The sequence below is a fragment of the Microcaecilia unicolor genome, chromosome 1, assembly GCF_901765095.1.
Source record: "Microcaecilia unicolor chromosome 1, aMicUni1.1, whole genome shotgun sequence".
Lineage (NCBI taxonomy): Eukaryota > Metazoa > Chordata > Amphibia > Gymnophiona > Siphonopidae > Microcaecilia > Microcaecilia unicolor.
In genome coordinates this window covers 187,016,219-187,028,027 of record NC_044031.1, presented here as the reverse complement: position 1 = coordinate 187,028,027, position 11,809 = coordinate 187,016,219, and the positions used below count along the sequence as shown (strand labels likewise).

Here is an 11,809-nt window from a genome sequence, read left to right as displayed (position 1 = left end):
TGAGCATCAACATAATCCCTTATAGCATTATCCAGTTTGATATCCAAGTGTTTACTGGTATTTGCACATTATCCTCCCAATCTGCTTCACTGGCAACTTCCTATATGATCTACTGCTAAATCATTCATACATTTATCCACTTCCCATCCTCTGTAGCCCTACATTGCCCTATCGCTGTTCCTGCACCTCTGCAGACCTAACTCATATCTTTTCATGTTGTTTTCTTTTTTATGATTGTCTTGTCAATCTTGATTAGGCTGTAAGCGTCACGGGGTCCCCCTCGTTCTATAACAGGTTGATTAAAGTTAGGTACCAATTGCATGTGTAAGTTATAAAATATTGTTACTTATACGTGAGATTGTTACATTTATATGTGTAAGTGCTAGCTAGGTGCTAAGTGGTATTCTATAATTTTAGCATGTTAACTCGTTTAAGGCTAGATTCTATATATGGTACCAAAAAAGTGCTATTCTATAATCCTTGCTTAAAGTTAGGTGCAGTTTATAGAATAGCGTCTAACTTTAGGTGTGGTCATTTGCACCAACTTGGTGCAAATGTATGTGCCTATATTAGGCATGTATCTGTATTACTCTACAAGAACATGTGTTAATTTTAGGAATGCACTGCTATACCCATGACCCTCCCATTTCTGTGCCACCTTTTTCAGATTGTGCATAAATTTTAGGCACGGATCCTGCGCCTAAATTTACATGTGTAAATGCTAATTAAATCTAATTAGTGCCAATAATTGCTTGTTGAAAAGTCAATTACTGGCACAAACTGGCTCGTTATTCAATTAAATTGTGCACATGTAATTTTTGACAACTTTTAGAGAATTAGGGGGTTAACGCATAAAGGGAAAGGAGGAGCTGCATGGGTGGAGTATGGATAGGTCCCACATTTACACATGTTATTTACAGAATTCTGTAAGTTATGTGCTAAAGTGTCACATTTAGGTGTGCGCATTTAGCCTGCTAGTGACATGCATATGAGGGCGTGCCTAAAGATTGGTGCACAAATGCTGATTTATGCTAGTATGCGGTAATGAAATCTGGGTGCTTAGATGCCATTATAGAATTAGCACTTAGCACACTGTATGTTGGCACCCAACTTTTGGCAATCTTTCTAGCATTGCCCCTATGTATGTGTCTATAGTGTGCGAGTTACATCTTGCATAACCTACAAATGATTAATAATAATAAAAATAATAATTATAATAGAGTACAGACATTCCTTTTCTACATAGCTTTGAACATAAAGCAACGTTAACGCAAGAAGTGCCTCTATATTTGGTTTGAAAAGCTGTGACAATTTCCAGCAAAAGTCCAAAAGGCTGGGGCGTTGCATCAGTGGCGGATGGAAGCATGGCTTTAAAAAGTCTGTACATGGTACAGAACGGTTAGTGTTCCTATAACCTGAAAGTCCATCAGTGCAGATAAATAAGATATGGCTGTTGTAAATATTGCATAGTTTTCCAATTGCATTCTTGTCATTTTTAGTGCATGCATATTATAGTGTTTTCTGAATAGCAAAATAGAAAAATATATCTTCAGACTAAAGAAGATCACTCCCATCATACACCACAGGCCATTCAACAGTCAGATGATAAAACACCTTTTTCGAGATGAACCTACACAAAAGAAAGCAGAAAGAAACAGTGGGTTAATATCAAAACTGAGAACAACAGATTTATGGCTAAATTAGCACCATTGATTTTTGCCTGACAAGTAACACAGATGCCAAGCATTAATAACTAGAAAGTTAAATTGGACAATTCATCAATCCTCCCTCTGTTAATTTACAGATATTATTATTTGAATTAGGGTTTAATTAACCCAGACACAGAGATGCCTATCTACTATGCTGCACTAAGCAGGTAACGTAAATTAGCATATGCTAACAGTGCAGTGGGTTGACTGTGTGTGAATTTCCACATTTGCTGCCTAACTACTACTGCTGCTTAAATGTTAATGGAGACAATAACATGAAGCAGTTAACACTACCTCAACTGGTGCAGCTAAATGTATCACATTATCTGCCATAAGTTAGGGGACAATTCTATAACTGGGTGACTTCATTTAAGTGTCCCAAGGGTGGGGGGTGGTAGGTGATAATAGAAACTAGGTGCCTAGGCTCCATAAGAAAAAAGTACCTTAACCTGGTATTAGCATGCCTAACATTTATGTATCTGTACTAGCCACAAAGGTAAGGGTAAGGGTAATGCATTTGATACATGATCTATCTGTGGTATAACCAAAGTGGTTTACATATTATATACATGTACTTTTTCTGTCCATAGTGGGCTCACAATCTAAAATCTCATGCACATTCATTGTGGCGATCACAAAAACTCGACTGGGCCATGGCCCTCGGCAATGGGTAAAGGTGAGCTGGTTGATATTGAGGGGCATAATCGAACAGAAACGCCTATCTCCATGGGCGTTTATCTCCGAGAACGGGTCCGTGAAGGGGCGGACCGAACTGTATTTTCGAAAAAAATAGACGTCCATGTTTTATTCAACAATGTGTGAGCTGGGCGTTTTTGTTTTTCAGCGATAATGGAAAATGAAAGCGCCCAGCTCAAAAACGAATAAATCCAAGGCATTTGTTCGTGGGAGGGGCCAGGATTCGTAGTGCACTGGTCCCCCTCACATGCCAGGACACCAACCGGGCACCCTAGGGGGCACTTTTACAAAAACAAAAAAAAAAGGTAAAAGAGCTCCCAGGTGCATAGCACCCTTCCCTTGTGTGTTGAGCCCCCCAAATCCCCCTCAAAACTCACCGCCCACAAGTCTACACCATTACTATAGCCCTAAGGGGTGAAGGGGGGCACCTACATGTGGGTACAGTGGGTTTGGGGGGGTTGGACGACTAATAAGCATTAAGCAGCACAATTGTAACAGGTAGGGGGGATGGGCCTGGGTCCACCTGCCTGAAGTCCACTGCACCCCCTAACAACTGCTCCAGTGACCTGCATACTGCTGTCAGGGATCTGGGTATGACATTTGAGGGTGAAAATAAAAAGTTGTGAAACTTCATTTTTTGTGGTGGGAGGGGGTTAGTGACCACTGGGGGAGTCAGGGGAGGTCATCCCCGATTCCCTCCAGTGGTCATCTGGTCATTTAGGGCACTTTTTGGGGCCTTATTCGTGAAAAAACAGGGTCCAGGAAAAGTGTCCTAAATTCTAGCTAAAAATGCATACTTTTTTCCCATTATCGGTGAAATGCGCCCATCTCTGTTCGGCAGATAACCACGCCCCAGTTCCGCCTTCGCCACACCTCTGACACGCCCCCATCAACTTTGTCCGCATCCGCGATGGAGTGCAGTTGAAAACGTCCAAAATCGGCTTTCGATTATACCGCTTTATTCGTTTTTGTGAGATAAACGTCCATCTCCCGATTTAGGTCGGAACTTGGGCGTTTTTCTCGTTCGATTATAAGCAGGTTTGTGTATCTGAATTTTCAAAAAGCATTTGACAAAGTACCTCATGAAAGACTCCAGAGGAAATTTGAGAGTCATGGGATAGGAGGTAGTGTCCTGTTGTGGATTAAAAACTGGTTAAAAGATAGAAACAGAGAGTAGGATTAAGTAGTCAGTATTCTCAATGGAGAATGGTAGATAGTGGGGTTCCACAGGGGTCTGTGTTGGGACTGCCACTTTTTAACATATTTATAAATGATGTGGATATGCGAATAACTAGTGAGGTAATTACATTTGCCGATGACACAAAGTCATTCAAAGTTATTAAAACACAAGAGGAATGTGAAAAATTACAAGAGGACCTTACAAGACTGGAAGACTGGGCATCCAAATGGCAGATGACATTTCATGTGAGCAAGTGCAAAGTGATGCATGTGGGAAAGAGGAACCCGGACTATAGTTACGTGATGCAAGATTCCACATTAGGAGTCACCGACCAGGAAAGGGATCTAGGTGTCATTATTGATGATATGTTGAAACCCTTTGCTCTGTGTGTGGCAGCAGCTAAGAAAGCAAACAGAATGTTAGGTAATATTAGGAAAGGAATGGAAAACCAAAATAAGGATGTTATAATGCCCTTGTATTGCTCCATGGAGCGACTGCACCTCAAATACTGTGTGCAATTCTGGTCATCTCATCTCAAAAAAGACACAGTGGAATTAGAAAAGGTACAGAGAAGGGTGACAAAAATGATAACGGGGATGGGACGACTTCCCTATGAGAAAAAGCTAAAGTGGCTAGGGCTTTTCAACGTGAAGAAAAGACAGCTGAGGGGAAATATGACAGAGATCTATAAAATAATGAGTGAAGTAGAACGGGTAGACATGAATTGTTTAATCTTTCCAAAAATACTAGGATTAGGGGGTACGCAATGAAGCTACAAAGTAGTAAATTTAAAACAAATCGGAGAAAATGTCTTCACTCAACGTGTAATTAAACTCTGGAATTTGTTGCCAGAGAATGTGGTAAAAGCAGTTAGCTTAGCAGGGTTTAAAAAAAGGTTTGGATAGCTTCCTAAAAGTCCATAAGCCATTGTTAAGGTGGACTTGGAGAAAATCCACTGCTTATTTATAGGATAAGCAGCATAAAATGTATTGTACTGTTTTGAGATCTTGCCAGGTTCTTGTGACCTTGCTTGGCCACTGTTGGAAACAGGATACTGGGCTTGATGGACCTTCAGTCTGTCCCAGTATGACAACTTATATACTTATGCACTAACCGTGGTCACCCACCCCTGACTCAGCAGATCCTCATGGGGATGGAAGAGATACAGATGTCTAAATGTGGCAGGGATATGTGTAACTTGCAGTATTCTGTAAGTTACAAGATAACTTGCAGCCCCACCTCTGCCCTGCCCACACTCTGCCCTTATATACATGCCCCCCCCCCTTGCAAATATGTGGTATGTAAGTTGAGCAAGTATTTGCAGAAAATGTTTAGGAAGCCTACTGATGGATACGTAAGTGCGCAGCATTACAGAGGCATTATAATATTCTTGGTCTTATTTTGCATCCTTTTCCTAATAATTCCTAGCATCCTGTTTGCTTTTTTGGCTGCCACCATACACTGGGCAAAAGATTTCAGCATATTGTCTACAATGACAACTAGATCTTTTTCTTGAGCGCTGACTCCCAAGGTGGACCCTAGCATCAGGTAATTATGATTTGGATTATTCTTCCCAATGTGCATCACTAGGTACTTGTTCACATTAAATTTCATCTGCCATTTGGACACCCAGTCTCCCAACTTCCTAAGGTCTTCCTGCAATTTTTCACAATCCGCATGCGTTTTGACAACTTTAAATAGTTTTGTCTCATCTGCAAATTTAATCACCTCACTCACTGTTCCGATTTCTAGATCATTTATGTATGTTAAATAGCACCGGTCCCAGTACAGATCCCTGTGGCACTCCACTGTTCACCCTCCTCCATTGAGAGAAATGGCCATTTAACCCTACTCTCTGTTTTCTGTCCAATAACCAATCCACAGAAGGATTTGTTTAGCTAACTTCCATATGTAGCCAAACTAATTTTTTTCATATAGATCTCATAGGCATTAGGGGGATAATATTCAGTAGGTGCTCAGATCCTAGATATTTCCCTACTGGAAAGGAAATAGGCACTGACATTTAGAATCCCAATAATAGATGGCTAGCAGCATATGTGCAGTTAAGTTGGATATCTACAGCAACGGAAGGTGAAGTGAAGAGCTCAAGGTGACAGGTAGCAGTGGTAGGATTTGAACCAGCTGTTCCTGAAAACCAGGCCTAATGTTCTAATCACTAAGCTACCTCCTCCACTCCACAGCACAACCTGCCAGGCACCTGTACAGACCCATTAGGAGGGCAGCATGTTTATGCCAGAGTGTAATATTGCCATTGCCATATATGCCCTGACCTAGAAATAAGATCACTGAAGCCACTACAACAGTCTCTCCCTCTATGGCATGAGGCATGTATAGACATCTACAATTTTGCATGTGGAAGTGGAGGCAGGAGTTGTCATGTCACACAGTAATGCCAATCCCCACTGTGAATAGCAAGGAAGCAATGTGAAACATCTGTACCTGCCACTCAACCTCCCTCTCCCTTCCCACCCCTTGTCTCTAAACAGACTAAGGATCTGAGAAAACACAATGGTACCTGCGGCAGTATAGGGCAAATTATTTCCAAGGCACAAGGCACCTGCAGGCACAAGCAGGTAAGTAACACTGCAGTGTCAAATGCCCATCTCCACTTCTTGCTCATCTCCATGGCAGCCACTTGCATGCAGGTAACCATCTATAGTGCCAAAAAGTATAGATGGCAAAATAAATGCCCATTTTAGAATATATAATGGTGGAATGTGCAGCTGACAGAGAATGACTGTAACCAATATCTCTGTTTCCTACTTTTATGTCTCAACCACCAGCTGCAACATCACCCCCCCCCCCCCCCCAAACATACACACATATACGCCTTCTGCTGCAGCCCTGGTCCCAGCGTCCCCTAGGAGGGAGGAAGAAGAAGAGGGAGAAAAGGAAGAAGAAGAAAAGGAAGAAGAGGAGGTGGAGGAGGCGATGAGGAGGAGGAGCTGCAGACAGCAGCAGCCCCCAAAGCACCATGTACCATCCCCCAACCTGCCCTCCCCAGACCCCATGTGTCACCCCAGGAGAAACAGACCAGTCTCAGAAGATCTTAAAGGGAGAGGACAATGGCCTCTTGCATCTTTCCCCATCTCCCCCAACAGAGACCATCTTGGTATGGGATGTGAAGGGCTCTACAGGCTCCAGTACATTTTTATACCATCCCCTCCATCAGCACAGCTGATCCAATAATGCATCAAAACCCACAATGTCCTCAGTCCACCTTCAGCTATACAGGAACAGGAAGTCTGGTGCACATATAAACTTGAGATTCTTAACCTGCCAGCTCAACTGAAAATGCCAGCACAGGTAAGACAGGAAATTTACTCTCATTACATGGAACAGCTGCAGTTAAAGGTGCTCTAAGAAAGGGTGAAGTATCCTACAGAAACAGGGTAAGAAACACCAGTGTCTGTACAATGTAATTTTAAACATTGTACAAGATACACTACAGCGAATCATATTCCACACCAAATTATGGGCACGGAACATACTTGAGTGTGCAAATACGCACCCTATTCTGATATTTTTGGTACCGAAAAGTTGGGCATGTGATTAGACAATATTTCCATGCCTGGCCACCCTCCAGTTAAACACAATCTTATAAAATATTCATTCAGCATGGAAATGCTCAGCTTAGAGTCGGGCCCAGAGATGAGGGAAAGGGACAGCAGTGCCAAAGATGGGGGTAAGAGACAGCAAGTCAATGGGAAGGGATACAGGTGGAGAGGGAATGGGCAAGAGAGCAGACAGGAGTAGTAAGGACAGAATGCAGGTGAATTGGGTTTAAGGTAGGGTCTACGCACTCAACCAAATCGCAAAATATTGCTAGAAACATAGTAGAGAATGCCAACAAATACAAATGCAACCGGCACTGTCTATAGCAAGCGCAAAAACTGGCACAGATTTTGAAGGCATCAGGATCTGTGCCATTTGCAGAATACATTTTCCATGCTGATTTCCACCTGTTCCACCCATTCTCTGCCCCATTCCCGCCTCTTTTTTTTTTTTTGGTTCGAAAAACAGGCATGATGGGCAGGTTGAACACCCAACTTGGGCTTTTAGAGAATCGCGTTTATTATTATTATTATTATTTATTTATTGCATTTGTATCCCACATTATCCCACCTATTTGCAGGCTCAATGTGGCTTACATAGTTTTCTTAACACAGTTAATCCTGGATGTCAGGTACAGTTATTATTGTGCAGAGATGAATTAAGATTAATTAATTAAGAATATTGTGCAGAGATTAATTAAGAGATTAATTAAGGGAAGAAAGTTTAGCGCGTTTCCCTCTCTTTGGTGTCGAAATTGCCAATCAGTGCCTAAGTTGGATGCTGATTTTTTATAGCATTAGGAGGTAAAAGTACACACTGGATATTCAAAATAAAAACAGTTCCCCTACCCTGATCAAATCCCTTTTGCTTTTTGTTGTGGAAGAATTCTTTGCACTCCAAATAGTGAAGGTACTTTTACCCTCAGTAAGGGGTGGGGGCAATTTTCAGTGGTCCTTTCTAGGGTTAAAAGGAGTTATGAACATTACCCTACCCGTGATCTCAAAACAACATGTTCTCACAAAATAAGTTTCCAAATCCAGTTATAATCTGGATCTTATACAAAAAGGACTAGTAAAATAGACATGACCATCATTAGCTGCACAGAAAACTTTAATTCCCACATCAGGTAATTATATCCTTAAAGAGGTTGTGAAATATTCTCAATCTTAGAACTGGTAAATGGTAAACAATAAATTAATAGGCAACATCAGAAAATCTTACTAGAAAAAAAGAGTCCTTCAATTTAAGAAGATTAATGAGCCTTCTGTGATTCTAACATTTTTGATATTGTGAACAGCTGTAGATCATCTGCAGATGTGGAGTAACAGGATTAGTGGAAGAACTGTAGGGGGCAGTTTTTTGATTGTGGGATGGTGGGACAGTTGTAGGAGTATATTTTTGGGATAGGCTAGTATATGAAGTAGAGAAAGTTGTGGGAGGAAGGTAATTTTGGGGGGGGGGCAGATTGCAGGGTAGTGGGAGAGTTAAAGATGGGTGCTTTTGAAGGTGGGAGCCATTTGTGAGAAGGTGGGGCAGTTACAGGGGCAAGTCTGTACATTCTGGAGTTTGGCTGTGTTGATGGATGGAGAACTTGGAGGGGGGGAGGAGAGGAGATTTAACATAAAACTTACAGAAAGTGAATTAAACTGAGCTTTATTTTTGTAAAATTACACTGTGTGGCCGTAAGAGATATGTTAATGATTGCTTATTTGTTTGCTGGTTCCTAGTATTGTAATATTCTTGTTGCATTTGTTTCAATAAAAGACCTTGTTAAATAAAAAAAAAAACTACATTAATTACTTACCTAACCGACTCACCTGGTTAAAATTTCCTGGTGCTAAATTATTCAATTTCAGACAATTTCTAGGTACAACAGAATCTTCCAACCTTCTGCAGGCAGGCACCATTTTCCACCCCCCCCCCCCCCCCCCACCCACCCCCGGCAGCATATCTCACCTGCCCTGGGCCACCTGATATGCACTTACCTGGAGAAAGTATTGTCGAATATCAGAGTGTAAATGCCAACATTCCTGACTTTCAGCTGCCCTCTGATGTTTTCCTTGTGGGAATTACACCGTGTCATAGGAATAAGAACCTGTAGAGATGAGAAAAAAATAGTTTTCAGTGGCACACTGTAAGGATGAGGTTTTCATTGTTGGTTTTAACGTCTTTAAAATATCAGTGAATAAAAATATTCCACCCTAAATTGTTTATTAACAGGTGGCTTTGGATTTACCATGCTTTGTTTTCTAGTGCAGCATAAACTTAACGCTGATAAAGGGTTAAGTTTGAAAAAGCCAGACCCAACACTGGAGATGTTGTGCACTGCAGGAAAGTGAGCTGACTTTCTCACACCAACAAAGGAGCTCAACTAAGGAGCTCCTTAGTGCGCTCCTTCGTGCAGACTTTCAACGGACTTTGGTTTGCTAGACTTAGTAACTGTTTAATAGGGGTTACATTTGTGTTTAGAAATGGCAGTCTTTTCTATTCCTGTGGTATCAGGTCAAGGGTGATATGTACCCTCTGTTCTGTTGCACGATAGGGTCAAAGGGGGCCTTCAGTTCTTAAAAGAGTTTCTTGTCAACCTTCTGGAGCATGTTTTATAATAGAAATTGGGTACCACTCCCCAGATTTGCTTGCTGGATGATTTGTCGCTGGTGGTAGAGGGTACTCAGGTTTTTCACTGTTGGGCAGACTAGATGGACCGTGCAGGTCTTTTTCTGCCATCATCTACTATGCTACTATGTTACTATGTTTTAATAAGTCTTGCCCTTCCATTTACAATGTTTATCTTGTGAACACTAGATCAATTAGGAATCAATTTCACCGACATTATTCAACCTAATGATGATCTAATGATGATACCCTTGGCCAAACTATTATCAAACCAAAACCTCAACCCATACATATAAGCTGATGGCGTAACTATCTACGTTCCATTTAAACAAGACTTAAAGGAAATTTCCAACAACATTAACCAAAGTCTACATATCAGGTCTTTTTCTGCCGTCATCTACTATGTTACGTATGTTACTATGTGGAAATTAAAAAGAGTAAGACCATTCTTCCCAAGGACGGTCTTCCATAATCTGGTACAATCATTGGTACTCAGTCATCTAGACTATTGTAATGCACTTTACGCTGGCTGCAAAGAGCAAATACTCAAAAAACTTCAGACAGCCCAGAACACTGCAGCTAGACTCATATTCGGAAAACCAAAATATGAAAACGCTAAACCCCTACGAGAGAAGCTACACTGGCTCCCACTCAAAGAACGCATCGCGTTCAAGGTGTGTACCCTAGTTCACAAAATCATCCATGGCGATGCCCCAGCCTACATGTCAGACCTGATAGACTTACCACCCAGGAATGCTAAAAAATCATCTCGCACATTCCTTAATCTTCATTTCCCCAACTGTAAAGGTCTAAAATACAAACTAACGCACGCATCAACCTTTTCCTATATGAGCACACAATTCTGGAACGCGCTGCCGCGCAACCTAAAAACGATCTATGAACTACAAACTACTGAAGACCGATCTCTTCAACAAGACATATCACAAAGATCAACACATGTGAAATCCCCCACATGTATCCAGAACTGTCTTATAATGTTTTCTTGTTATATCACTATTATGCTTTATCATTATCATGTAACCCAAAATCCTTCTGTAATACCAAATGTCTATTCTCTTCTTATTTCCACTATCCATGATGTATTGTAAGCCACATTGAGCCTGCAAAGAGGTGGGAAAATGTGGGATACAAATGCAACAAATAAAATAATAAATAATAAATAAATAAAACCTTGCAGATATATGATTTGTCAATAGGTTATCAGTTAGATACTTTATATATTACTGAAATATGTGGGAAAGATTCTGATGTATTTTATTTTCAAGCATGCTGTCCACCCACTGATTACGTGACCCATTATCCAAGACCCACTCAAAATATAATGAATATAAACAACGACAATTAATTCTGCAACAGTTTAACAAGGAGAACGCTGTTCCGAAGCATTCTGCCACCTTACTAACCATGAGATTGCCATTCCCATGCATTCCTCCTCGAAATGACCACTGTAACAGATAACTGTGAAGTAATATTTGAAATTGAGCTTGAATAGGTCTAGGCCCCTACTTTACAAAGATGAGTTGCATTCTGACGCATGGCCCATCTGACCCGCCAATTATTTGCAATTCGTTCATCCCAGTGACCCATGAACCACTGATCCATTGCTTTCTCGGCACAGTTTTCTTTCACATGGTTAATACAGTTAGAGTACAGAAGTGACACAGAATAATCCTCTGACTCTCATTCCTATAGTTCTGTGTTTCAAAAGCAGCCAATTCAAGATCTGTGGCACAGGACACATTATTGCTACTTTACAGACCAATGCAAGTTATTAATGTTTTGTATTTAAAATGGGAACACTCAGCAACTCATCATTGTGGTCAGTGTCATTGGATAAATAATTTCCACACACCACCTTAGGTAAGCAGGTTGATTGGTAGCTCTGATAAAAGGCACTCATATGTCATGTTTTAGAGGGTTTGCATGCATAATTTTCTCTCAGGGCAGACATTCTTAAAGTGATAGTGCCTTGGATAATGACCTCTATATTGGGAAAACAGAAATGCCATAT

General features: G+C 41.0%; 1 protein-coding gene across 2 annotated transcripts in view; it reads right to left on the bottom strand.

Moving 5' to 3' along the window:
• Positions 1-692: 692 nt before the first annotated feature.
• The window catches only part of FYCO1 (FYVE and coiled-coil domain containing 1), a 219,264-nt gene continuing 208,147 nt past the window's right edge, over positions 693-11,809 (bottom strand). For both annotated transcript variants that reach the window (XM_030203275.1, XM_030203282.1), the window contains exons 17-18: positions 9,147-9,256; positions 693-1,630 (exon numbers count right to left, since the gene is read on the bottom strand). In XM_030203275.1, the coding sequence (XP_030059135.1) occupies positions 1,555-1,630; positions 9,147-9,256 (186 nt within the window). In that variant the 3' untranslated portion in view covers positions 693-1,554. The remainder of the gene's footprint in view (positions 1,631-9,146; positions 9,257-11,809) is intronic.